Source organism: Myzus persicae, unplaced genomic scaffold, assembly GCF_001856785.1.
Source record: "Myzus persicae strain clone G006 unplaced genomic scaffold, MPER_G0061.0, whole genome shotgun sequence".
In the NCBI taxonomy this organism is placed as follows: domain Eukaryota; kingdom Metazoa; phylum Arthropoda; class Insecta; order Hemiptera; family Aphididae; genus Myzus; species Myzus persicae.
The window spans coordinates 356,513-383,894 of NW_019100658.1; the positions used below are offsets into that span (position 1 = coordinate 356,513).

The 27,382-nt window shown below is 33.6% G+C and overlaps 1 protein-coding gene across 3 annotated transcripts in view; it reads left to right on the forward strand.

Annotated features, from left to right (window-relative positions):
- LOC111039434 (alpha-protein kinase 1-like) overlaps positions 1–27,382 on the forward strand; it is a 51,328-nt gene that overhangs the window by 21,384 nt on the left and 2,562 nt on the right. For 2 of the 3 annotated variants that reach the window (XM_022322965.1, XM_022322958.1), the window contains exons 2-3: positions 3,219–5,756; positions 13,853–15,921. In XM_022322965.1, the coding sequence (XP_022178657.1) occupies positions 3,985–5,715 (1,731 nt within the window). In that variant the 5' untranslated portion in view covers positions 3,219–3,984 and the 3' untranslated portion in view covers positions 5,716–5,756; positions 13,853–15,921. Of the gene's footprint in view, positions 1–3,218; positions 5,757–13,852; positions 15,922–27,382 lie in introns of those variants that run through there. The other variant, XR_002605098.1, reaches the window with a different exon arrangement.

Below are 27,382 nucleotides of genomic sequence, written 5' to 3' on the forward strand. Positions count from 1 at the left end.
GTATATATATATATTAATAATAATGGGTTAGATTTAATGTCTATTTAATCAAACTAAAAAATATTTTAACTGCTTTGAATTAGGGAATATTGGTGTACTATATATTAAATAAGATGATCATTACTCTTTGATGTGTATATTATATTAATATTTAATAGGTAGATGATATACTCTTTATCGCACGCGGTATGTGTTCAATCGGTACTTATTGATTACTGTTATCTGTTAAATGTTAACTACATCAGTGGGCGTGTTGTCACAGCCAATTTAAAAGCAATTAAAAATATAAGTTTATGTACCTAAACATTCTAAAAACTAGTGTACGAGATAATTGTATGCAATAAATCGTGAATTGTCTAGGATAAATTATAGATACCCGAATTTATGCAAATTCAACATTTTTAAGTATAATTTGATTGTACATTTAAATTAGTCACATCAATTATACAATCGAATTGTAGAGATATCGATTTCTTTAATTGTTTAAATATTTTAACAATTAATACAATCTATACTTAATCAATAGGTACCTAATTAACGTACTAAAACGTTTACATAGAAGGTACATTTATACAGCATGTTTACTTAATCACACACTATCTTTATTTAGATTAAGAAGTGTATCTATACGTATCATAATAATTTATACCATATACTTATACAAAGCACACTAAACGAAAACGATTTTCTGCATAGAAAGAAAAAAATTTATACACATGCAGTTTAACGTCATACCGTGTAGATAAATAAATATATATATATGTATACGATAATAACGATATTTCATTTAAATATATATTTTTTCATATTTCCACTTCACACAAAACCAATTATTATTATTATGAATTCATCGACAAAATATGTTATACGATTTCTTATATGTCATTTCTATAGGTCAGTGTACCACCGCGGCACCGCGTCTACTGCACATAATATAATATATTATGGTGGGCGACGTATAATATAGGTAAAATAGGTACGTAATAGGTAGGCGTATCGTATATCGTTTCGGATAAATTCAACGTTCCAGCGCACACGCGGGCGATGAGAAGTTTTAAGACATCGATACGCCTCCCCTACACAACAATATTAATATACACGCATAGCTAGGTATATCGGTATACATTGTAAGTACTGCATCTATATATATATATATGCCGTTCAAATTTGTTGAACCCTTACCCGGTCCCTGTGGAATTTCCAATTAGAAATTGTAGGTGTAATTAATCATGTTATTAATCATTGGATAGCTCGACGTTTTTGGCTGGTTCTTTCAACTTCGAGTAAACCAAGTCCGATCGCACCGAGAACGATCGAACGGTCGATATCATATCAAAGACGATTCATTTTTTTTTTTAGAACTCATTATCATCTGGACGATTTAGTTGGCAGTGACATATTGTTACACATATTTCGGATTAAAATGTTTGGGTGGTAGGTATTTCTGCTCACTTGAGAGTTATAAAATCTGAATACCGACTGCACATAATATTATATATGCCATTATTGCCATTACTGCCACAAATTTTCTGAAGATCATAATTAGAGCCTATATAGTCTTCGTTTAGCAGTGTCCTGCAGAGACTACTCCCCAGATTATTATTATAACCGACTTCAGACCAACGATATACGCTTTTGCGTAAAACAGTATAATAATAAATTCATTTATTTTGAAAATATTTAGAAATTTAGTGTGAAACACTCATTTGTATGTAATTTTATATTTTATTTATTTTATTAATTATCAAATGTTCCTGACAAGGTCATCTAACTTATTGATAACATATTTTACTTTTTTTAACGGTTTAACAGTCGATAGTAGACAGTAGTGCATAACTACTACTAACAAATTATTTACAACATTTATATTAATCATAGAGACTGTTATATCGAATAATATAATGTATTGTCAGACAATCTTAATCAAACAAATGTACCCACCCTACATATTATAATATACAATCGTCCCGTCCCATACATAATATATTATAATACTATGTCATAACTCATAATTATTGTTATTCCTTATCATATGCACTATATCGCTATAAGACAAATACTGATCTATTATAAACGCCAATTCATTATGCATTGATGTAATTGATGTGTGTAGTGCGCGGTGTATGTATATTGTATAAGTGTAATAGTGTATATTGTATAATTATTAAGTGTATAGGTATAAATTATAATATTATATTCTAAATATTATTATAACTATAAATTTTCACAAGACGAACGAGTAGGTAACTTTTTGTGTACATTTGAACATTAAATTTATTTAAAGGATGTTGAGTAAAAATTTATAATTATGGGTACTAAGCAGGTGATATTGTTGTGCTGTATATGAAATAGATAATATTTTCTAGATTTCGAACTAAATGTATGTCATATATACTGGCTATACTTGAATATTTGATGTCCTCGAGTATCATATATTATATATCTATATATAACTTAATCTAACCTGCTGCTAAGTGTACCTAGTTCATATTATATTTATATACCTGAACCAAGAGAGCCCAACCTGGAACAGGCAGGTACCTAATAAAAGAGAAAATGAGTGTAGATGATCTTGGATTGGTTGACACTTAATCACTTATTATAACGATAACCACCATTTTCTCCCCACAGCACTATCAGTCATCAGATAAATAAATACAATAATTCAAAATTATTTTATAATAGGGTTTGATAGAATATTCTTCATTAATAATTTCAAATAAATGATATGAATTTAGCCATTCTACATAATATACATAATTTATTTTATGTAAGTAATTTACTGCAGACAACATACTCGTATCAGTGCAGAGTTATATTTTGAGGCACAGAGCTCAAGACTTGGTAGGAAGGTTGGATTATAATAAATAATAATTAATGTTATCTTTATATGGGAACAAGGTGAAAGTCGGTATAGATAAGCGTTAATTATCAATAATTTATGTTGGTACACATTAGGATTTTAACTCTGTTTTTTTGGTCTGATCACGCGCCGGGTGGGTACAGTCAAAAAAATGACTGTGCTCTCAGTATAAATGTATCGAGAAAGGTTCGCACTGCCTTATTTGTACTGCGGGCGGGTGGTCCATATCGCAGTTGCCCACTCTCCTATTACCTAACCCGTTACCCATTATATACGCTCTCTGCCTATTTATACCTTAATACATCAGCGACTCCTTAATAAGGCGTCTGACGAGGGAATTATTTTTATTTTTCAGCTAATCGCACACTCGGCGGTGGCGCCGCATCGCACCACTGTCACCACCCGAAATCGCGACCGCCGTCGGAACACGATAAGAGCGGCCACGCGAGACGGGACGGGATCGACCTTGAGCCGGGAAAACGAAAAAGCAGAATAGAAAAAATAACCAGCACAGCCGCCGTGCCGTCGATCTAATTATTATTATTGTGCCGTGACGGCGGCGGTGGCCGAGAGGTGTCCGTCTCGGCCCCGTACCCCGCCGACGGGGGGCGGGAACGCAATGCGCGCGGGCCAATGAGCGTGCGCCGCCCCACCCACTGACCGGCGGCACCCGGCGCGGCGCCGCGTCGGTGATCGGGAGCGCGCGCCGAACCTGAGGCCACCGTCGGCATTGCAGAAACTGCACCGGTCGCACCCTGACGCCGCGCGTCTCACACCGAACACGTCGCGCGTGTCGTACGCCTCACGCGGTACACCTACTCTACGTTTTACTTACCGTCGTTTTATAATTTATATTTTATTCGACGGCATTATAATATATCATCCTGACCGTTCTTTATATCATTTCATTCGTTCGTAGTGTTGACGTCTGCGATGTGAATTATCACACGTTGTCGTCTTCGTAATTATACACAGAAATTCTATCGGTGCTCGCAATGCGGTATTTTCCTTGATTTTTTAATACAACACCGTAACAGCAAAGTGATATTAGGTCGGCATAAATTTTTTTTTTCCTGCTTCCCCTCGCACGCCACTGGGTTTTCGTATTATATTATATCAACATGGAAGCTGACGATCCACGTCTGGCCGACGAATACGTCAACGAGTTCGTGCTCGACCACCTGGACGTATCGACGGTGAAACGCGAAATGCAGTCGTCCGACTATCACCACCATCACCACCAACAGCCGCACCAGGAACATGGAAGCCATCACCATCACCACCAGCACCACCAACAGCAACAGCAACAACAACAACACCCGCCTTGTAATGGTGGCCGGGGGGCCGTCAGCGTTAGTGGCCGTCTGCCGCCCATGCCCATCACGGCCGTCAGTAACGGGCCTACGGCCACGGCGGCAGCGGCCACCGCAGCCACCGGAGCGGCCGCCGCCACGTTGGTACAATCATCGCCACCGCCGCCACACTACCTGCTCACGCCGCCGGGTTGCGAACAGGAATACCCACACCACCACCCACTCATCAGACACCAGCACGCTATTAACCAAGTAATCGACGGTGTGGGTGGCGCGGGTGCTGGAATGGTGATACACGGCCACGCGGTGGCAACGGCCGCGGCCGCTGCCGGCGTGCTGATAACCGGAGGCGCGCCTGCGGTCAAAGTGTCGGGAGCCGAAACCGCGTCCGTCGGTTCCATGATGTACCCGAGCACGCCGGGCACACCGCCCGACACTCCGCCGGTGAGCTCATCACCCCCGCCGTCCACGCCGATTCGGCAACCAGTATTTATGGAAGAAATGATGTGGTTGACGCAGTCGTTGCGTCAGGGACAAGAGCCGTTAGATTTGCGACCGAACTACGCGGGCTCCGAAGAAATGCAGCAGCAACAGCACCAGCACCAGCACCAACACCACCCGCTCCACCATCACCATCACCACCACCATCATCAACAACAACAACAGCAGCAACAGCAGCAACAGCAGCAGCAGCAGCAGCAGCAGCAGCAGCAACAACAGCAACAACAACAGGAACGGCAAGAAGATGAAGAACAACAACAACAGCAGCCAGATTCGGCGGTCGCGGAGTGGAATATGGTGCAACACCAACACTTGACCGTCATACAGCCGAGCAACAGCAATAACAGTTGTTCGGCAGTTGGCGGGAAGGTGCCGTCTTTCGGTCGCCCGTCCCTCCTGATGCAAGGGTTATTGAGCCCGGGCTCGTCTAACAGTGTCGTCTACAATTACGGGAATGGCTGTTCGCTGTACCAGCCGCTGTTCTCGTCCCAACGACAGATGTCCCAGCACCAGAACCGGCCTCTGAGCGTGTCAAGCGGTAGCGTCATGTCGCCCGTGAGCTCCCGTGGCGGCGGCGGCAGCAGCGCGTACACGCGTAGCGGCGGCTCGTCCGACGACCTGATCAACGACGCGCTGTTGCTGCAGCTGCCGGTCCGCGACCTCAACAAGCGGCTACAAGGCATCTCCAAGGAGGAGATTGCCCGGCTCAAGCAAAAGCGGCGAACGCTCAAAAACCGCGGGTACGCGCAGAGCTGCCGGACCAAGCGGATGAACCAACGCATCGAATTGGAGAACGCCAACGAGATACTGGCGACCGAGCTGCACAAGATGAAATCGGAGCTGTCACGCATCACGCAGGAACGCGACATGTACAAGCAGCGGTTTTCCGCGCTGGCCGCAGCCAGGGAATCGATGAGCGCCGCTACAGCGGCAGCTGTCGTCGCGGCCACTTCGTCGTCATCGTCCACTTCGTCGGCGGCCGCGGCCGCTGCCCAGCACGTCGACAGTAGCTCCAATTCGCCAGAACTCTATCTGTGACAGACGAGGAGGTCGTACGCGTCTGCGCTTTGGATATCCAAGTGAGTGGTGCTTATTACAATTATATAGCTAATATAAAGTAGGCTCCTACAGTACCTACAGGTATGATCTCTAGTTGTACATAAAAAAACGGTATAATAACTTTGTTGGTACATGCGAATAAAATAAACTATGATAAGTTATAAAGCGGGTCACCACGACTGGTGTTTTTGACTCGAATAATCGTCACTTTTCAATCCATACCACCATCAAAGGTGTATTTCGTCATATTGTTATATGCGTGGATATCAGGATATGACGTGTTGTATTATTTCATATATAAATACTATACATATTTATACCTACAACAGAATATACGCTGCAGAGACATATCGTATCAGTGGTATATACTGGTATATAATGTGTAAATTGGCATTCAAGGCTATTGCAGTATTTCAAATAGGAGGACTTTATGTTTGGGGTGTATTTAGAAAAAGCGCAAATAGCTCATTGTTGCTCCATATCAACAAAATACCAAACTAAAAAATATGTTAAATATTACCTAACCTGTAATTCCCATCGCACCATATAAACCTCCTCATATTTGAGACGATGCATGGGCTTTAGTCTAATATGCAACACTTTTAAATGTCATCATTCATAAGCTATGTAAATAATAATATAATATAATGTCATCGATTAATTAGTATATAATGAATCAATTCTAATATAATATTATGATATTCTACAACACTTTATACCTAATCTTTTGAACTAACAGCCAACCGTGGGTATTAGTTTTTCTCCAGTTGGGGAAATCTATATTATAATGTTATACTGTTGTTTTGGCTAAAATTAAATCGTTTAAACGAAATCTAGGAAATCTGCGGAGAGTACAAATGGCGCTTCTCTCCTGTGACCGCTGTTTTAAGTACTCTGCACGGGCCACGTTCGTGCGTTGCGTACCCGGAGCCAATTGCGTTAAATTTCATTTTTTTTCTTTCGAAAAACAGAGAACAAAAAACCCACTCTCCTCTTTTATATTAATAATATATACTTGTTATTATTTCTCTATATTATTATTACTATTATATATTATGATATTCACCCTTGTATATGCACGCCTGTGCGTGTGCGCGATCATATCGTTCGTGTATGCGTTACACGGTCATCCGGGCCCGCAATCGTTTAAATCGCCCCGACAAGTGGTGCGCAGTTTCACTCCCCCCGTTGCGGCGTGTTGTCAGTTTCACTCCCCCCCGGGCGCGCCGCACCGGCGACGGCGACGTCTGCAATAAACGGCTAATGCGTACTTGCAGCGCGGCAGGTCCGGTGTGCGATGACAAACGAGCCTGCCGAAGACGTCTGGTCATTATCCATATACATATATATATATATATATATATACACACAGGCGCGACGACCGGCAATTGATTCGATATCATTTTTTTTTCTCTCTTTCAGTTTCCCCGAAAACGACGTGCGAACAAAAAATATTATAAAAAAAAATCCGTACGCGCGTTCGCCTACGTCATATTATTATTATATAGATAGGTATATATTATTATAATGACGATATGGACCGCGACCTGACCGTTAAAATAATATAGGTACAGGTTTATACGTATAAATATTATAATTTAGTGTTTGCAATCTCACACGAGCGGGCCCGATCTTACACTGTAATCTACATACACATTATCATCCGCACCGTTATCAGTCACACGCTGAACAGCTATTATGTTGTATAATATACCTATATATATATATATATATATTCATATAAATAGGTATATGTTATTATATGCATCTCGTGTGCAAATATTATCTCATGATGTAAAGAGGTACAGACTGATTGCATACTATGACGTCCTCTCGCAGACGAGCCTACCCCTACCCCTTCGTCGCCTGCGTCCGGGTTTCTAGAAATATATTTATTAATACAATATAAATACCAGGCGCGGATCCAAGGGGGGGGCAAGGGGCCATGCCCCCCCCCCGTAGACTCACGCTTAAATGGACTTGCATTACTTGCATTTTTATCAGACTAATAGGCTGAAATTTTATTTAAGATGCCCCCCCCCCCCGTAAATACGTTCTAGATCCGCGCCTGATAAATACACGATATAATATGGGAAAATAAATATCCAAATTGTAATTTTTTTTATATATTTATGTATACACAATTTATAACATAATCGTATTATATTATGCATAATATAATGCTAATATTTTGTATTGTGATAATATAATCTCGACTCTCGAGACTAGAAACAAACCCAAGTATGTACCTACTCAAAATAGCCTATATATTTTACCTACAATATACCATGCGTGCTGCGTGTGTATACACAGCATTGCACTCGGTAGTATTTATAGAGCGATTTCATCAAGCTACATGCCATTTTGTTCTTCAATGATGCATAATATGTTATTCAAAATCTGATTTTTTTATGAAGTCTATATATTTTTAAATTCTTGCGATTTTTCGTACAACTTTAGGAGTGTCTTGCAGAGATCCAAACTTCTGTTTTTCAAATAAGGACCACTTATTCACTAAAAGTTATTTAGCTGATTATTTTTCTGAAAATGTTGACCTAGCAAAATCGAAATTCAAAAGAGTATAGTTTTCGAGATAACGACTTTTATATCTAGCAATTATGCCTATGAACATTTTAACATGGAGTTTGAAAAGAATTAAGCCCATCGAAAATCATCAGAAATCAATCGCGTTTCAATCACATTTCTATAACTATGTTTTCAAAACAATAATGTTATGGGAATACGATTAACTTTTTACACAAATGAAATCATTTCAAAATCATATTTAAAAAGTAATTAAAAGAAGGTACTTATAATTTATTTTAGTGACGTGGCAAATGAGTCTCTGTGACTATACTCTGATATTATATTTTTTCTGTGTGTATTGTATAGCTGGTACTTACACAATTTGTTAATTTGTTAGTGCATATTTCACATTTAACTGCAAAATATTAAAACTGGTTAATTTAATGTAGTGAATGATAATATAATTCAATTTATTATTTATTATTGTGTATTAAACTAACTTTGAACCTCTTCCGTAACATGGTGTGTTCCGCAAGTTCAAAAAGATTGATAAAAGACTTATTGAAACTTTGCTACAATGAGAACGTACGCGTACCTACGTCTATATTTGTCAAGTTTGATTGACGCTGCTAGTAGCGTGGATTTATTCCCCTTAAGCTTTAAGTTGTATGCAGTTATTAATTAAAAAATTAGATTTACCAACCTTTTAGTTTATTCACAAGCCCAGGTATCTTAAAATTTGGCGATTGACTATCGAGAAATAAGCGCTCACACAATTTATTATTCTCGCAGGTCAGTGATTCTCAACCACAAAAACAACTGTATGGGTTTGTCGAGGTGTTTGTTAAAAACAATATGTACCTACCTATTGAATAAATATTGTCTGTAGAAAAATGTACTGTAATGTATTTATTTGAGATTTCCTGAATGAAATAATCTAAGAGTGCAAATAATAAAATGTATAGAATATACAAATTGTCAATACCCTGACCAAGTGCTAAACAGTGGTAATTAATAGTTCAATTACAAAAGTTCATGACAATCAATTATTGTAGATACAATGTAGGTTATCAATTGTTATTATTACTCAATCATTACCTTGGTTCAATCCATATCGAACTTATTTACTCATATATTCAACTGTTAACAACTACTGTTAACATTAGCGACTCGCAATGGCATCTAACTTTGAACAGCTGTATCTTAACACGCCCCAGATTAATGAAAAATAAAAAATTTTTAGTAAAAATTCACAAAAAAATTGAGTTGATAATTTATGATATTTACAGAGGGTACTTAAAGGTCGCAATTTGAAAATCAAAAGGTGATAGTGGCTTAACCAATAAAAAATAAGGGTAAACAAATTTAAATTTTTAAAAATTTGAAAGAAAAATGTTTATAATGAGTGTCAGTCGATAAAAGAATCACTCTGTATGCATGTTTTACCTGAAAATGCATCTTGTGCATACCTACTATTATATTATCTCGTATTTAGAGGCATAGACTGATTGCATACAATAACGCTTGCTCCTCCCCCGCCGTCGTTGTCCTAGTTTGTTTCTTATAATACGTGTAGCCATGTAGGTATGAGAAAATATCTAAATTGCAGTTTTTTTTTCATGTGCATGTACGATAATAGTATTTTGTATTGTGATAATAATATAATCTCGGGACGCGAACATTGTAACAAACCTATACGTAACGAGTATACTGCAGCATCGAATGCGTAATATGTGTAATATAATATTATATATATGTATAGAAACACGATATAGGAAACGAGCGAATTCGAGTAATTATTATATCTGTATAGTGTGTATCCATAGGTATATTTATATATAATATGCGTATAACAATACGTCATAATATTATGGAATTATCATCATCATAAATTCATAACCGCGAGAGAGATTTTCTTGTTTCGTCAGAAATAGTAGTTTCTCGCTTGCAAACGAATACTAATATAAGCTTTTCGATCGATTATCAGACTCCAGTGAAATAAGAGAAGAAAAATAATCTAACATTAACACTTTGACCGACGAGTGACAGCTATATTATAGCGGCTAAGTGTCACGTATTTTGCCGGTCGATAGAGTAGATTCAAAATAGCTTTTCATGAATGTAGACTGCACAGCTCTCAAAAACAAGCAATAATTTAAATTAGAAACTCTTCATGTAGGTACGCCTAATTAAAATGTTACTCATTAGTTATATTATATTATATTGTACCGTTAATGATTTTGAAATTTCCGTTGATCATGTCGCACGTAGGTACTTTACTTATTTGATGTGATGTGCACGACATTATAATATCACTCAACTCTACATTCGGTATAAATGTTCAATAGGTCACCAACAAGATTTTTATGTATGCGAAAATAATATTCCATGCGTGTAACCAAACCTGTGAACCGGCTACAATATTCGGCATGTAATTTTTAGATTTTTTAGTCAAAACAAATTCGTAAAAAGTAGTTTAGAAACGTTTGTTGGATATATTGTAATGTGTACTAATAATAACACTCCGTCGCAGACACGAGTTGGTCTCGTTCGAAATAAATAATAATGATTACCGATTTGTTTATAGTTTCTGCAGAATACACTCTCCAAACTGTATCAGACTTCAACACCAGTGCATCACATAATAATAATAATATCGCGTGTTAAAATATTAAAACACTGACAATTATTTAAATATAAATAGTTTAATAGTTTTTGAACAGACTAATTGCAATTATTATGATAAACCTTCCGACTAGACTGTCTTTATTATAGTCTTTATTATACTCTATAAGTCTATAAACAGGTATTATTATTGAGATATGAAAAACAAAATATGTTTTCGCATTAATCGAATAATATATTATGCTATTATGATTTCTAGGTACCTATTATATATTTTGTTTTCTACACAAGCTACAATAAAACATATTTGATTGGACGTGTGGAAATTCTACGAAACAATCCTATCATAAAAAAATCTAATCACCATAGGAATATTATTTAAATTAAAAGTTATACATTATTTTTTAGTGTAGACATTATATTATATAATATTATACTTTATTAGATCAATATTTATTATCGAAAGAATATTTTAAGAGTTATTACTGTCTTAGTAACAAATTTTAAGTCCAAAATATTTTTAAAAATGTTTCTCGTTCTTATTTTTTTGTGTTGCCACTCATATTGACCTGTTAAGTTTGTTGATTTAATTATTATTTTATTTGCAAACCCACAATAGTTAAAAGAATAGTAAATTAAAGGAAATATACTTAAATTGACTGTGTAATGGACTACAAGAATTTTAATGGATTAATAATTTCCGTTTTAAACGAGTAATCACAAAAATATATCTGTTCAACCAGGACACCGGGTATATTATATATTATGTCCAGATAAAATGTTTTTTTCTCCAAGGTTAGCACTTTGGTCTTTGAATAGGTATTGTACAACAATAGTATCATTAGTGTCAATAAATTACATTAAAACATTTTGTCATGTATTATTGTGCATAGCCAATTAATAATGGCGTGCTATAGAAATTATCTACTTTAAATGTAGTGATTAAAATATAATGTGGTTAATGAAATAAGAAATCGACTACAATACATTTCTAAAATATCGTTATAATCATCTGAATTTTGAAAATTGGGTCTAATGTCTAATGGAAACTTAAAAATATGTGATTATAATAATAAGAATATGTCCCAAAAAATGCAATACGCTCTAAAAACACGTTGAAATAAATACAAAAACATTTTAAAATAAATACATATTTATACTTTTTACAGAAAAGAAAAAGTAATTAGGTACAAATAAGACACCGTTATAATTAAATTATAATATTATAGTTTTATAGTTTATTTCCCATTACTCATTAATCAAAATTAGTGTTATTATTCAAATATACATGTTGGAACTGGCCAGAGTAAAATATTCTAATAAAAAAGTATAAAATAAAGATTCCAAGAAAAATTGCTTCCGTAAACTATTTTTTACGAACGATTATCTTAAGTGTGTACATTTGAATAAGTCGGAAACAACTCGTTTAACTTTTGATCAAGATGCTTTAAAATGTTCGAAAAAATCATCTGCTTAACAATTATTTATAGCAAAAAAATGTCGATACACATTTGAAAGAAGAAGTTTGAATCGCCACAGGACACTCCACGAATAGGATAAAAATCTATGAGCGGTCCTTAAGTAGGTGTCCTTATGGCTTCACAAATCAGAATTTGGATAAATTCACTATTAAAAGAAAAAAACGGGAGTTAGCATGGTCGGTGAATCACCCTGTACGAATATATATATATATATATATATATATATAGCAATAGCAGTGCGGTTTATAACACTCGGTGAGTCTGTTAAACCATCGATTTCTATCTCGTTGCGGCGTTTAACACTGCATACGATGGGGTGGTGCAACTTACCGCGAATGCATGGTATGTATATATATATATGCGTGTACACGGACCACGCGCGGGAAACAGTATAGTTATATATCGTTCGATTGATGTCGGTGAAGTGTATCGGACTTGCACACACACACACACACACACACACACACACACACACACACACACACACACACACGACACACACGACACACTCTTTGGCGGGGTAGTTTAGTGTGGTGGTTAACTGACCGTCCGAGAATTGGCCATCGGTAACGACTCGCCATTCAGACCGCGATAGTTGTTCAAGACTCGCGCGCGTGTAGGCTCTATTATGCGCTAATTGCGATTTTGCGGGAGTCGGAATAGAGAGGAATTTTTTTTTTTTGCGGGGAGGAGAAGATTTTTAACCTCGGACTTGTTATTATACAACATTATTTTACACCGGTCAACAACATGATACACATGTTAGCGTTGAACAATGAAATGATGGCACTTTGTACGCAGTAACCGAGTGAAGGTGATAAACCATAATATAATATATAATCTAACTAGATATTTTATACGTTTCCCGTGATTTTTCAGTTATATTTTGTACAGTACTGCCTATAATATTTTATTACAACTACACGTCTAAGTCTTAAGCGTATACATAAGAGTATATACACGAATCACGTGCTATTTTTACATTTTTCAATCATCTTGTACTAAAACAAATAAAATAATACGCATAATCAGGTATTGTACGATTCAAATACGGGCAGTTAATAAACCAACTTAATTTTTAAAATTATTGTGAACTAGTTATACTATTTAAAAATGCCTGAAATGATTGTAGGTATTTTTTTATATTCCTTAAATTTTCAGATACCTATTTATACTGAAATTGTCATTTCCTTTATTTTTTGTCTATTTTTCTATTTGGTCTAAATGTATGTGCAACATAATCCAAATATGAAATTAATTATTATTCCTGAGTACCTATAGTCAATATTTTCAATATCAAAGTAATAATTGTATAGGTATCTATACTTTAACTACTTCAACTACTTATAATTAAAAACTAAAATAAGTAGTAAGCGTTAAATTGAAAAATAGAGAATTTCATATTTTTACCGTAACAATTAATTTAATATGATATCATACAATATAAAATACAATATGAGTAATTGTTTTATTTTTTTTCTCAGGTGTCTACCAACGTCCGCCAACAATAATTACGGTTCACGAGCATCGCGAACTTGAAATCATACACAGATTAACTTCGATAACAAAAGGATAAGACTAATAAAGTAATTTGTTTTGTTTTGTTTTTTTTTTTCAGTAGTTATATATTTATATTTAATAGTGCCTATGCGATTTTTTTTTTTGAATTTTTTTTTTTGTTATTGTACAGTAAAAATATTTCTGTTTTCTTCTCAACGCCAAAAGACTTTTCCCGAAATGTATACCAACGTATACAATAATATAATATATTATGATCGGCGTAAGCTTAATAATAATAATTATAATAATATTCCAACTCGTACATAGGTACTTGTTATGTTATCACACTATAAATTTATAACATGTAAGTACAACTGAATCGTATCTACCGAGAAAGACGTGTAAGACTTTTCTCGTTTACAACGTACAGTTAAAATTGCTTTATTTTTGTCATTATTATAATTAAAAGGTATATAATATAGGTGTTTAACCTATATTATACCTAAGTGTTTGAATTTCGAGAGAATAGTAATATTGTTTGTACATAACCAATGTAATATTTTGAAAATTTTATAGTTACCCGGAAAACCGAAATCGTTACAGCATCTATATATATAGGTATAGCATCAGTTTCTACGATATTATTACATTACACACAAAATTCACACATAGACATAATACGCATTACTTTTTCAGTACGACGTCAATTTCTTAATTACCATCATTTTGTAAAATTATTCCATTCCGCGGTCGCCTAAAAACCACACCCACTCCGCTCGCGTACATATCATCAATATTTATTTTGAACACAGAACGTTGTTATTTTTATTTTCGATAATTATCATCCGAGATACGCGATAACTACGGTGAAAATATTTTTCACTCCAAACACCATCGCAGTTGGCGCTTTTCCAAACATATTTCTTTTACGGCCTATTGACCGCTTTGAGTAGTCACTTTTCAACCATATTATACATTATAATGCTACATTATATAGTGCCCACACTTCTACAATACACTGCTACACTTAAGGTTCGAGATTTTTCAGTATAAATTACACGGTTTATATGTGCTTCTCCGGTACGCAGCGCATACAAAATAATGACAAAATTATTAAAACGAAATTTTTTTTCTTCGCTCGTTCCAGTTTAAAACAGTAATTAAAATACGCTTCACTAAATTATTGTCCTTGGTTTTATTTTGAACTCAACCCCGCGATCTGGCCTATAATAATATGTATATTTTAGACTCGATGAGCATAAAATAATATGTTGTACATTAGCTATGTATATGTTTAGATGATTACGAAGTACTAAATATCAAAAACCGAACACCCGTTTGTGTACAGATGTTTTTTCCATAAATATATATCATTTGTTTATTATTATTATAATTATTATTAATACGCCGTTATTAAAGTAACATTAAAAACGTTAAAACTAAGTAATTGTAAGACGCGACTTAAACTGGGCGCAGAAACGTACAAAGTGCTGTTTCGCATATTATATTTATTGGCCCACGCCACAGTAATGTACACGCACAGACATCTGTTAAGTAAATAGTGCTAAAATGTTTATTTTTATTTTGATTATTATTATTATTATTATTACTATTTTTTTTTTTTTATGAAAATGGAAGACAGTTAGAACTTAGAAACGTTGAGAGTTAAGATTCTAAAAATATATTTAATGTCTCGTCTTGGGTACTTTAAAATCTATGATGGTTGATATTATACTTAAATAATATTTGGTGTTACATCTATCTCCACACATTACCGCTGAACCACCTCTATTCATTTGACTTCTTCCGAATTATCCAGGAAAATAAATATCAGTGCCATTTTTGTATACAATATATAAACCTGCTCTAACGCTTAATAATGACTGCGAGTGAAATTTTAATGATTATTTATGTAGTAATTTTCAATGTTCCAATGGCGTGGATAGTTTGCGTGAATGATATTTGTCATACATTTGGCTCATGCAATTATCTGTACACGGAAACTAATATATGTTAGCTGATATAAAGAAAGAATTTAAAAATATATATTTTTTTTATCGATCGAGGATTCACGATAAATAACTCATCTAGATAACAACGAGCGACGATAGAATAAGACAAGTTTTCGCTATTCGTCAGATTTCGATATCGTCGTTCAACGAAGTATATTATATTATCCGGAACTTACTTCCGTGTTTGATATAGTTAAGGAGCTTAAGTGTGTCACCGACTATTGTCGGCTTACAGTTTTTGTCTCTGTAAAATCACATAACATTCAATAGGTATAAAGGTATAACATGTCACGTGTCTATATTATTATATTATATAACCATCATCAACGAAAAGTTTCTAACTCGTCTTCTATTTATATATGTTTCAACGACGGGCTTAGAATTCTCTTTAAGTGGTAAAGAAATTGTGTGTACAATTTCTTATTTTTCAGCCATTTTTTTTTTTTTTAGAATTAGGTAATAATTAATGTTTTTTTATTATTATTATTATTATTATTATAATTATTAATGAGATTTGTTTATTTCGTTTTATTTTTATTATTGTTTATATGTAATCGTTGTATAGTTGTTAAATATTGTTTTACACGATTGTACTACCTATACTTGTGTAGGGTTGTCGTCTGAAATCGATGGTAATAATAATTGATATGTGAATTATGCTAATAAGTTGATGTTAATAAAGTATGAAAAAATGGGCTACACGACGTGAAAGGGTATTGTGTATATACAAAAAACGATTCCTTACATACAAACGTACAATAATGTTTTATTTGTGCAATCTAATAACGCTCAGTGTGCCTGCCTGATAAATTTTGTGTCGCGTATTTTCTCTCCTGCACCACAGCAACATATTGTAATGCTGTGCACAAAAGTAAACGCGGCCTATCCCGCGGCGGAACTGCAACAGCAGACGCTGCAGAAAAACGTGTACCTGCGTATAATATGAAAAACATACGAGTAACTTAATAATAAAAATAATACATAATCACGTCGTCGGAGTATCACACAATATGATATATAATATTTAATCATCTATTGCACATAAATATATTATATTGTGTTCGGTTTTCAAAAATCGGACGTGCTTATTTGTTGACCTTTATCGCGCCGGTACACGATCGGTATAGTGGTAGAAGTACCGTACATTGTATTAACACGCCAGCTGTATTATATACCTACTAATAATGCGCCTAACAAATTATTGTATTATTATATCGATATTGATGTTATTTATTTAGTTGTTGATAAACGCACTATACACATCGTATATCGACTGAACTGCACCTCATATATAGTAAGTATTATACGTGATACGAACACAACTCACAAACGATCCTGTTCGACGATGTTTTAATATTATAATAAAAAATTATAAATACGTGTAACAGTAATATATATGTTTGTGAATATATGTACACCGTACGACAACATGGCTCACATTCATAACTGTATCGATCTCTGTTTGTGTAATATTTATAACGTCATATTATATTCTCATATATTATATTAATACTTATGGAGTACACTAACTGGAACGCTCGTAATTCATATTTACGGCTGAAAGTTAATGATTTTATAAGATTTTTAACGTAGGTTGAGTTGGTTTTTTATCTCAGCTTTAATTTTTTTTATTGATTTTCTTATTTTTGCTACTATATAACAGGATGTCGGTACTCGTATGTTGTGTTGTCTCAATCTTACCAACGCATAACATAGGTACCAATAATATTAGGTTAACATAGGGTGTGATGGGTGGAGGCGACCCTTGAAACTTTAAACTGCAAATGATGTTTTAATCACAGTTATAGCCTGTATTTGGTAATACAATAATATAGTATTTAAAAAGCCCTTTTCCTTGATTGAGCTCTAGCTAAGCTGATGAAGACAACAATTGAGGGTACGACATCTTCTTAACTTAATTTTTATAAACTTACAACCAAGAATCGAGTAAACCCGTTATTTTCTCAACCTAACCGATATGTTTAAGATTTGTTAGACACTGAAACGCATGTATTGTCATCACATCACATAAATAAAAAATTGCCATTGAAAATTCGACAGTAAAAATCAGTAGTGAGGGTGAACATTTGCACGACTCCAACTCATTTAGTTTCTATGAAAGAAGTATTATTTTTCTGACATTATAATATTATTTTATCGGAAACATTTCAAACAATGTGATAAAAGATCAAATCGATCAATCGATTCCTGATCACTTTTATTATTTTCCTTTTCGATTATTATATTTAAATAGGCAGTTAAATTTCAAAACGGCGAAAACCACAAACTTCGGTCTTTACGGCACAGTTTATGGAATAAAACACATACATGTACTTACATACATACATATAATATATATTATAGGTCACTCGATTCTACGTGGTGGCAACGCTGCCTATATAGCTGTCGTAATAATATAATATATTAGGTACTTACGATACGCGTATCGTGTGTGTGTGTGTGTGTGTGTGTGTGTGTGTGTGTGTGTGTGTGTGTGAATGTACTTATATAAATATATATATGTGTATATTGGGCTCACCGGACTTACTGTCAACCTTGGACCCGATCGTATAGCATACAACTAATATAATATATATATATATATATACATATAATATTTAAACAAATATATATATCAGTATGTATATACATCATATATATTATATCGCTGCACCGTGTCGTTATCGATAATTGACGCAAGTTGTTTACTCTCCGCATCACGACTCATTGTTACAAGTGAACGTACCTATACTTAAACTATATGTATATTGGATATTTATAATATCGAGTATTTTTATTTTTTAACGGAATAATTATACGTAATTAAAAAACAGTTTAAAAAAAATGAATATTATTTAGTTTGTCACAGAAACCATTTCGCGTACAAGACTTTGAAAGATTATGTGTTTGTAGTATGTATGTGTGTGTGTGTGGTAGGTGGGTACAAAAGAGGTATGATTCACACAATTTGGCATTATTACACAAGCACATTTTATGATTAAACGCTTCAAAAATATATGACGTATAGAAGGTAATATTTAACAGTTCTGCTGAACACTTACAAATAAGCGTATATAGATAGGAATTAGATTATAGTACTATGTATTATGTATGAAATCCCTGTTTTTATATTAAGTTATTTTTGATTCTGTCGAATTTAAAAAAAAAATTGCTTTAGGAAAACAATATTCCAAATACAACTGTAAACGCTTAAACTATAAATTGAGAGTTTCGTTCGGTAGTAATACTTTGACTTACAACTTTAAAAAAAAAGCAATAATATATGAAAATTGTAAACAAATTTTAATTCTCTTCACGATAACCAGATGGAATTTACATGTTAACAGTGAATGATCTTTAACAACACATTTCATAATGGTGAGCACGATAATACATGTCAATAAATCTAACCACGTAATTACTAATAAATAAGGAATATCAATAATGAACAAAATTTTAAGTATTAAGCATACCATTACAGGTTTTTTTTGAATTTTCTACACAATACGAATTAATGTAACAATAGTGTATAACATATAAGTAGGTACATGACATTATGACGGGTGAGTATTTTATGATTGCATATTTGCATACCTACTATAAATGTATAAAAAAAATGACTTGAAATATACCCTGCGTTTACCTTTAGATACCATTAGAAAAATATTATACATTAATAATCAGAGTGCAACCCATTTTAAACGAAACCATACATATAACATCATATTATATTATGGATACTATAGTATTTATAAATGTATAATCAATGATACTAGAGACTCCTTATCGTCGGCCTAAATAAAAGACATTTATCTCCTGAATATAATTTGAACAACACCGTACGTTATAATATTGATTTTCGACGACAATTTAAATTTAAAATATAATGTTTTTAGTAATTACCCTGTAATTATTATACTGTCGAAAATATATTATACAAAAAATAAAGGTATTTATCTAATCAGATATAATGAAAAACAAATTATTATATTAAGCTGGTTATTTTACCTTGGATATTTTGACTTGATTGAATATTTTAGTACAGAATATTCTAACCTAGATTACAGTATAGGAATTCTTAACAATATGGTCCAATCACAACTTTTAAGTAGAGTTTATAATTATGACAAACACGCATACGTATATGGTATATTCACAGGAAATATTGTTTTTTATGTAATATAAAATCAGTTACTTTGCCCTAAACCAAACCAGAGAGTGATTATCTTGGATGTACAGAATAACTCTGGTGCTATATTACCGTACGCGAGATAGAGAAAATAAATGTTTATGTAGCCACTGCCAACGACTCTTATTTAAACCTGAGATCAGGCACTTATAATTAAAGCACCTAGCTGAATAGGTAACTCAATATTGGTAGCACTTTGCACTTATACAGTAAAATATAATATATTTTTAAGTTTCTATTTAACAACATATTACCATATTATAGGTTAGGTTACCTATACAGCTAGGTTACATATTACCACTATTATATAAAATACTTAAGATGACCATATTCGTCGAAAAATCGAAACGATGAACCGTCGTTTAGATATTCCACCAATAAAGGCTAACCTAACCTGTGGAGTCAAAATATTAATTTGTATACTTGATGCCATGATATAGGTATTATATTTTATTATGCATGTATAAAATGAGTATAAACAACGGACTTTGTATTGACCAAACATGGGCTGACTTTAAACAATACTTATACTTTTATTTCATTATAATGAATATTTATTTGTTTAGATAAAAATAATAACTTTTAAGACATTATTTTGATTATAATTTTTACTTTTTATTGAAGTCTTTAACAATCACTAAACAATTAAGAAACAAGACTACTTAATAGCATGGATTTATATCGTAATGGATATAGTTTGTGTACAGTATACAATATTAATTCAACTGTCTATATCAGAGGCGGCCAAACGGTCGATCGCGGACAATTTCAAAGTCGATCATGTTAGAATTTATTTTTAGGGACAAAAATTGTCAATAGGTTTTATCTGTTTAATGAAAAAATGTTCTATGAAAGTCGATCCTCAAAGGTCAAGTATATTTTTAGTAGATCGTGACCAAAAAAGTTTTGTCATTGTCACCCCTGGTCCATATAATTCTTAGGAATCGTAAACAGAGAAAACTACGTCAATGCTTCAACAGTGAGTGTTCTTTTCCTTCTAACTGTCTTAATATTATATTTTGTACCTTTTAAAATTCAGAAATAATTATTATCATGATATAATTGGATACCATTACGGCCAATTAACGATGCACAATAGCATCAGATTGCTCTGTCCTTTATTGATCAAAATACAATACCTTCTTTTTCATTAGTATAAATATTGTGACAAATAAGTTTTTTTTAATGTGTACTTCAACCTATTTTTGCAGGTTACGGTTATTCTGAATCTAAATATTTAAATTTTTCTTGTGTAAATATTAATGAGTAAATGAGTCTTCCAGCATATCCGTTAAGCCTGGTTTGGTCTGTCTGTTCCTAAGCTAATATTCTGGTTACCCATCTGGGAACTAGCGACGGCGGCCGAAGCTTGACCTCAGAACACGCCAACACGTGACAATAGTGACTGAAGCCAACCACCGATCCACACCAGGTCCCCGATATAATATTATTGTCGTGGGTATTTATATATATAGCTCAGACTGAATTTTCAAGTCATATTATCCATTCTAAGACTTTATCGCGTAATGTGACTTTAACCCCAGCAATCTATTACTGCTATTATTATATCATGGAAGAACATGTAATACTATAATTTTGCAGAGAGGAGGGGCTCATTCGGGGGGCTACATCTTTAGCACCACCATCAGATTTCGGTTTCGAACGATTTATTTCTAGTCACCGAGGTCAGTAAAATGCCCACGAGTCATCGATCGCGTCCATAAATTTCTACCAAAAAACCTAACCACAAAAACAAAAATTAAAATAAAATAAACTGCAAATTCAAAATTTCAATTCGAGACAACAAGACAATATTGTAATAATGTGACAATACTGTAGACATTTATCGCCCACTGTGTATTGTTTAGAAATCGTACTGGATAATTAATAATTATAATATATAATACAGTAAGACCTGAACAATCTGTGTAATACATGGAAACGGTTGAGATCGGACATATTTCCCGTTTCTAGACAGGTTGCCATTTAATATGTGGGTTGAGACTCTACGCCCTACGTACACTCGTCCGGATCGTAACATTTTTCTACAAAATTCAGGTTTCCAAGTTATTCGGGTTCCGCGTTGCACAGTCTTTACCGCGCGTATAGTACCTATATACCACCTCTGGCCAAGGCGGTCTTTCCCGACAATTATATTCCGAACCAATTCCGATGGCTACACTACGACAACTGCGATAACGACTGCGCGCGCATATAATATACCATTGCAGTCTATTACCAGCGGTACATGGTACACCGCCGCGGGGACAATCTGTGCGTGAATATCTTTACGCTACAGTGTCTGCGTCTGTCAAGTGCGTTGCGGCGCGGCCCCGCGACGTCGCGCACCCTCCCCGCAGCCGCACGACCCTCCCCCCTCCCCGTCTCGCTCACCCCCCGATCCGACACTACCCATGATGTATATAATATATACGCGGCGTACACGAGACGACCGCCGCCGCCGCTGCGAAGAGGGTTTATAAATCGTATATAATATACCGTGTACACGGCGAAACGCGTCGTGACGTCACGACGAGTTGAAATTTTTCCGATTCTACATCACTGATACATCACGTTTGCGCCGAAGGGTCCTCCACGGTCGGTCGCGTTCTCCTCCAGTACCTCCACCGCAGCCATACAGACGCACGCGAGTCCGTGACATTTTATTAGTTTGCCGCCGTATTGTTATATAATAATAGTAATAGTGATAGTAATAGTAATAACGTGTTATACGCCCGATAGTCGTATGCACACCGTGCAGATGAAGACGTACCTACATAATGACAATGTAATACGTCATCGTATCGGTCTGTGACCGTTGCTTTTTACGGAGCTTTTTCCGGAACTCTCTCCCATAATAGACACATGATATGTCGGGGTCACAACCAGAATATCTTTGGCGGTCACAATATCCGCGCCTCGTCAATCCCGTCGTCTGATCACGACCGCGTGAATGTACGGGGAAAAAATGTCCACCCGATATTTAACGGAAAGGCGTTAAACTATTTGTTATGATATGCGGTTCGATAGTTTTTCCGTACGGGGAGAAACAACTAGTATATAATAGGTACCAAAGCGACTTTGTTGTGATTTGAGCGCTGCAATATTTATAAAGAAACAACGCCTTTAGCTAAATAATTGAACACAACTATTAGTACTTTTGTTTTGTTCAATGCTCTGTGACAACTAATAATTATAATGCGGTGTGATCATCAGTATTATTATCAGATATCACCAATCATTCCCTTCAATAAAAAATGTGTTCAAATTATGAATTTTGGGTGTTTTAAGTACCTAGGTATTTAAGAACCATATTATTATTTAAATATTCAGATGTTTATGTTATATTTTAACATTTAAGAAATGTGCTGATACCAACTTATTTTTTTCAAATGATAATTACCTTTTTCGCATGTAAATTGAGAAGCAGATGACTTTTATAAAGATGTTGATTTAGATTCAATCAAAATTCGAACAAGTAGTTTTTGAGGTATTTCAATTTGTCTATAAAGATAACGATAATAGGTTTGAAAGATATGGGGGCTTTGATGATTTGTACATTTCAGTAATCAATATCAACATACTATTATTAATTTCTAAAATTGTATAAATTGTCCGGGTATGATAAAATAAATACTAGATTTAGTATACTAATACTAGACATAATATTATATTTTATAATATAAGGAAACCGGATAACATATTCCCTGTATATATTATTTAATTTATGTACCGGATACCTACCTACTATACATATTATATAAATATACCCAATGTATAGTATATACCATATATGTAATATGAATGTATAACTTTTATGTTCATTTGCACTATAATGTTTAGAAATAATCCAAATCACTTATTTTTATCATAAAATACATCGGTATTACTATACGGCTATCGCTTATTAACGTAATACTTTATTGAGTAAATCATTCCGATTTGTTTTGGTTTTTAATCGTATGTAATATCTTCGATTTTATATAGTAAGTATTATGTTAAAACAAAACACAACAAATGGGTTTATAGTGATATATCCATGCCGTGGAACGATATGTTATTGAATAATCACTGATATAATATATATTCTAATAGTTTAAACATTCAGTGGGCACTGGGCAATCTCCGAAATGCAGTACCCTAGTAAATAATCAATAATATTATTTATGTTTAAAGTCTATAAATTATATTTAAACAGTGATAATTCGATAAACAAAACGTTTGCTTATCAAACCAAATCAGTTGATTTATTCTGACAAAATTAACGGCAGTGTATGGTTGAAAATAAACACTTGAATTGTTTGAAAACATATTTGTAATGAATGGTCTTTCACAGCTAGGCGACATCTTCTACACCTGAAACCTGAGAAATAATGTAATTCGTATTTGTATATCAACAAAATAATGCAAGTTTCTGGCATGAGTTCAGTTAATTTTTAATGAAAATAATTTGTGAGAACATTAATTTTTTCGTACAAAACCATCCAATGTTCAAATTAAAAATTGTATTAGGTCTATATTAAATCTAGGTTGTAGGTTCTGGCTATAATTTAGGTTAAATGTACCTATTATTTTGTACTACCTACCTATTTAAAATAATCCTCGGCCACAGTGGCTATTAGGATAAGTTAATATAATATTATCTTTATTTGTGTAAATAAAGATAGAAAAACAAAGAAAAAAATGGGTGAATTATCAACAAATACGGCAATACAAAAACCGTTAAGCGGGTTTTCAAATTCGGTTGAGTAGATTGGACATAAACGAATTCGGTGGTGGCAGAGATAGAGTCAGGGTCCTGATTTGGCCAGTGATTCCGGAAGTCAATAATTTCCTCTTTCCTGGTTGTATCACTCGTATATGTTTGAGATTTGATGGAAATATATGTTTTATATTGATTATTAATAATATGAACCACACGTCCACACAAGAAGTGTTTATTGGGGTATATAATATGTATGTATATTGTATGTATATATATATATTCGTACTCTTTTGCCATTAAGAAAGTGTGCGATAGTTTTGTGTGGCCAATTCAGGGTCTTTTGATAATTACCCAGGTACTTCAAACTTTTCGGATAACTCGAGGGGAAAAGACCAATAAGATTATTATTTTGTTTGATTTCATGAAGTTTAGTAGAACGAGACAACCGTTGTCAATGTAACCGAGCGCATCATTTTTTTATGAAGATTAGTACCAATATTTATGAGTGTAAAGATTTGACAAAGGGATGGCAATATGAATAGAACAAATGCATTTTCGACGGCCTGATCGTTTCCATTTATGTTAACGGGTGGCCTGAAATCCAGAACATTTTAATTTTGAAATTGTTATTTTGGAGATTATAAATATAATGTCCGAAGCTGTATTATTTTTAATATTATTTATTACGCTAAGAGAGTGGGAAAATTATTGTTCCTTAAAGGCAGGAGCGTCATTTCAACTTTTTAAAAGGTATGCTAGCAACTATAGGCAGGGCAAAAAAAAATCAGAAGACCAATATACTATAAAGTATAATAACAAAGAAAAATGTTTTTCTTGCTAAGCTATACAATTAGAATCTTTATATTTTATTATTTTCCATCTAATATATTATGAATATTATGTACCTAATAATACTCAATTGGTAGGTATTTTAATTATTTTAATTTAAATATTAATCATACACTATATTATGCCTCAAATTATTGAACATAAACCAAATCCTGAAATTCTCAGTCACACATAAAAGTCCAGAAGTCTAATCTATAATTTATACAATATATTAAATTAGTCAACAAAAAAAAAAAATTCAAAATATGTTAGTATGTTACTGTTTGAATATATCTTTATTATTGCAATTAATCTGAAGAATATAATAAATTATGAAATTTCGTGAATTAACACACATCGATTCGGTAATGTGCACAAGACAAGTGTACGGTGAACATACACCCAACTTGGTTTTCGATGTGGAATAGACAGACTAAACAAATGAATCGATACGGTGAACTCGTATTATATATTATTTTGACACGCATACATATTAATATTACTATATCGTAAGTACAATATCAATTTTCGTACAGTATACAGTGATTTTAATACGCAACACTATATTAGAAATGAAATATGACTCATAATAATTCAAAAAAAAAATTTTTTAAATCGTGAGTGACCACCGCTAATTTCTTTTTGTAACGCGTAATACGAATATTTTCATTCGTCACATGAACGTATATAATATATAGTATATACACATTATTATGAAATGTGCCTTAACATAAAATAATTAGGTGTACAACAATATCACAGATTTTATCGTTTTTAGTCATTTTATAAACACGAGTTGTGTACACCATAACTTTTCCACTAAATCACATTAAATGGTCAATGTTTTGACTATGGAGCAGTGAATATTTTGGGGATTTATAAACTTAAACAAGCAAACAGTTCTTTTGTTTTGTGTTTGATTCGACTCCCCAAAACCAAGATGGTCCAGAAATCATTTCACCATTCTAAACAATAATAAAAAAACCTAATACATATTTGTTTTTTTTTTACATGCAATATTATATACATTTTTTATCGGCCACACAAATTCAATCGTAAAGTATGTGCGGTTAAAACATCGGTTGACCACTTTATTGACAGTGTTTTGTCTAAAAGGACATTGTAAGGGATTAGTTATGGCCGACACACGCATATATTATAGTCCAATGGTATCTATTATTATTATTCGTTCCCATTTTGGTATACAAAAGCGCGACATTATACACTGGTCATAAGTCTCGCATCATTACACTCGTACCCATAATTTACCCAATCTTTCAAACAAAAATATTCCACAGCGTTTTCTTTTCAGTTTTATTTTGTTTTAATAATAGCCTCCTTGAGTATAAGAACCAAACAAGTTTGGAACTCGCGTTGTACTATAATATATTTTCGCTCATAAAATATTGCCCACATTATATCATTATACTTTTTTATTATTATACACTGAAATCTCCTTATAAATCTGAGTCATTTAAATAAACTAAAAACGTATGTTTATTATTAAATTCTAGATGATTAAAATAAATTGTATTTTAACTCAAAATGATAAATAATAATAATAATAATAATAATAATAATAATAATAATAATAATAATATAATAATAATAATAATAATAATAGTAATAATAACACAATTTATAGCGACCACAAAACATTTAAAAATGTGTATAGATATTTACTATCAGTGCATAAACAAGTTGCAAACTCATCCTATAAGTATAAGCTTGTATGTGGACGAGTTGAGCTCATAAAATAATAAAAAATAAAGCATATTAT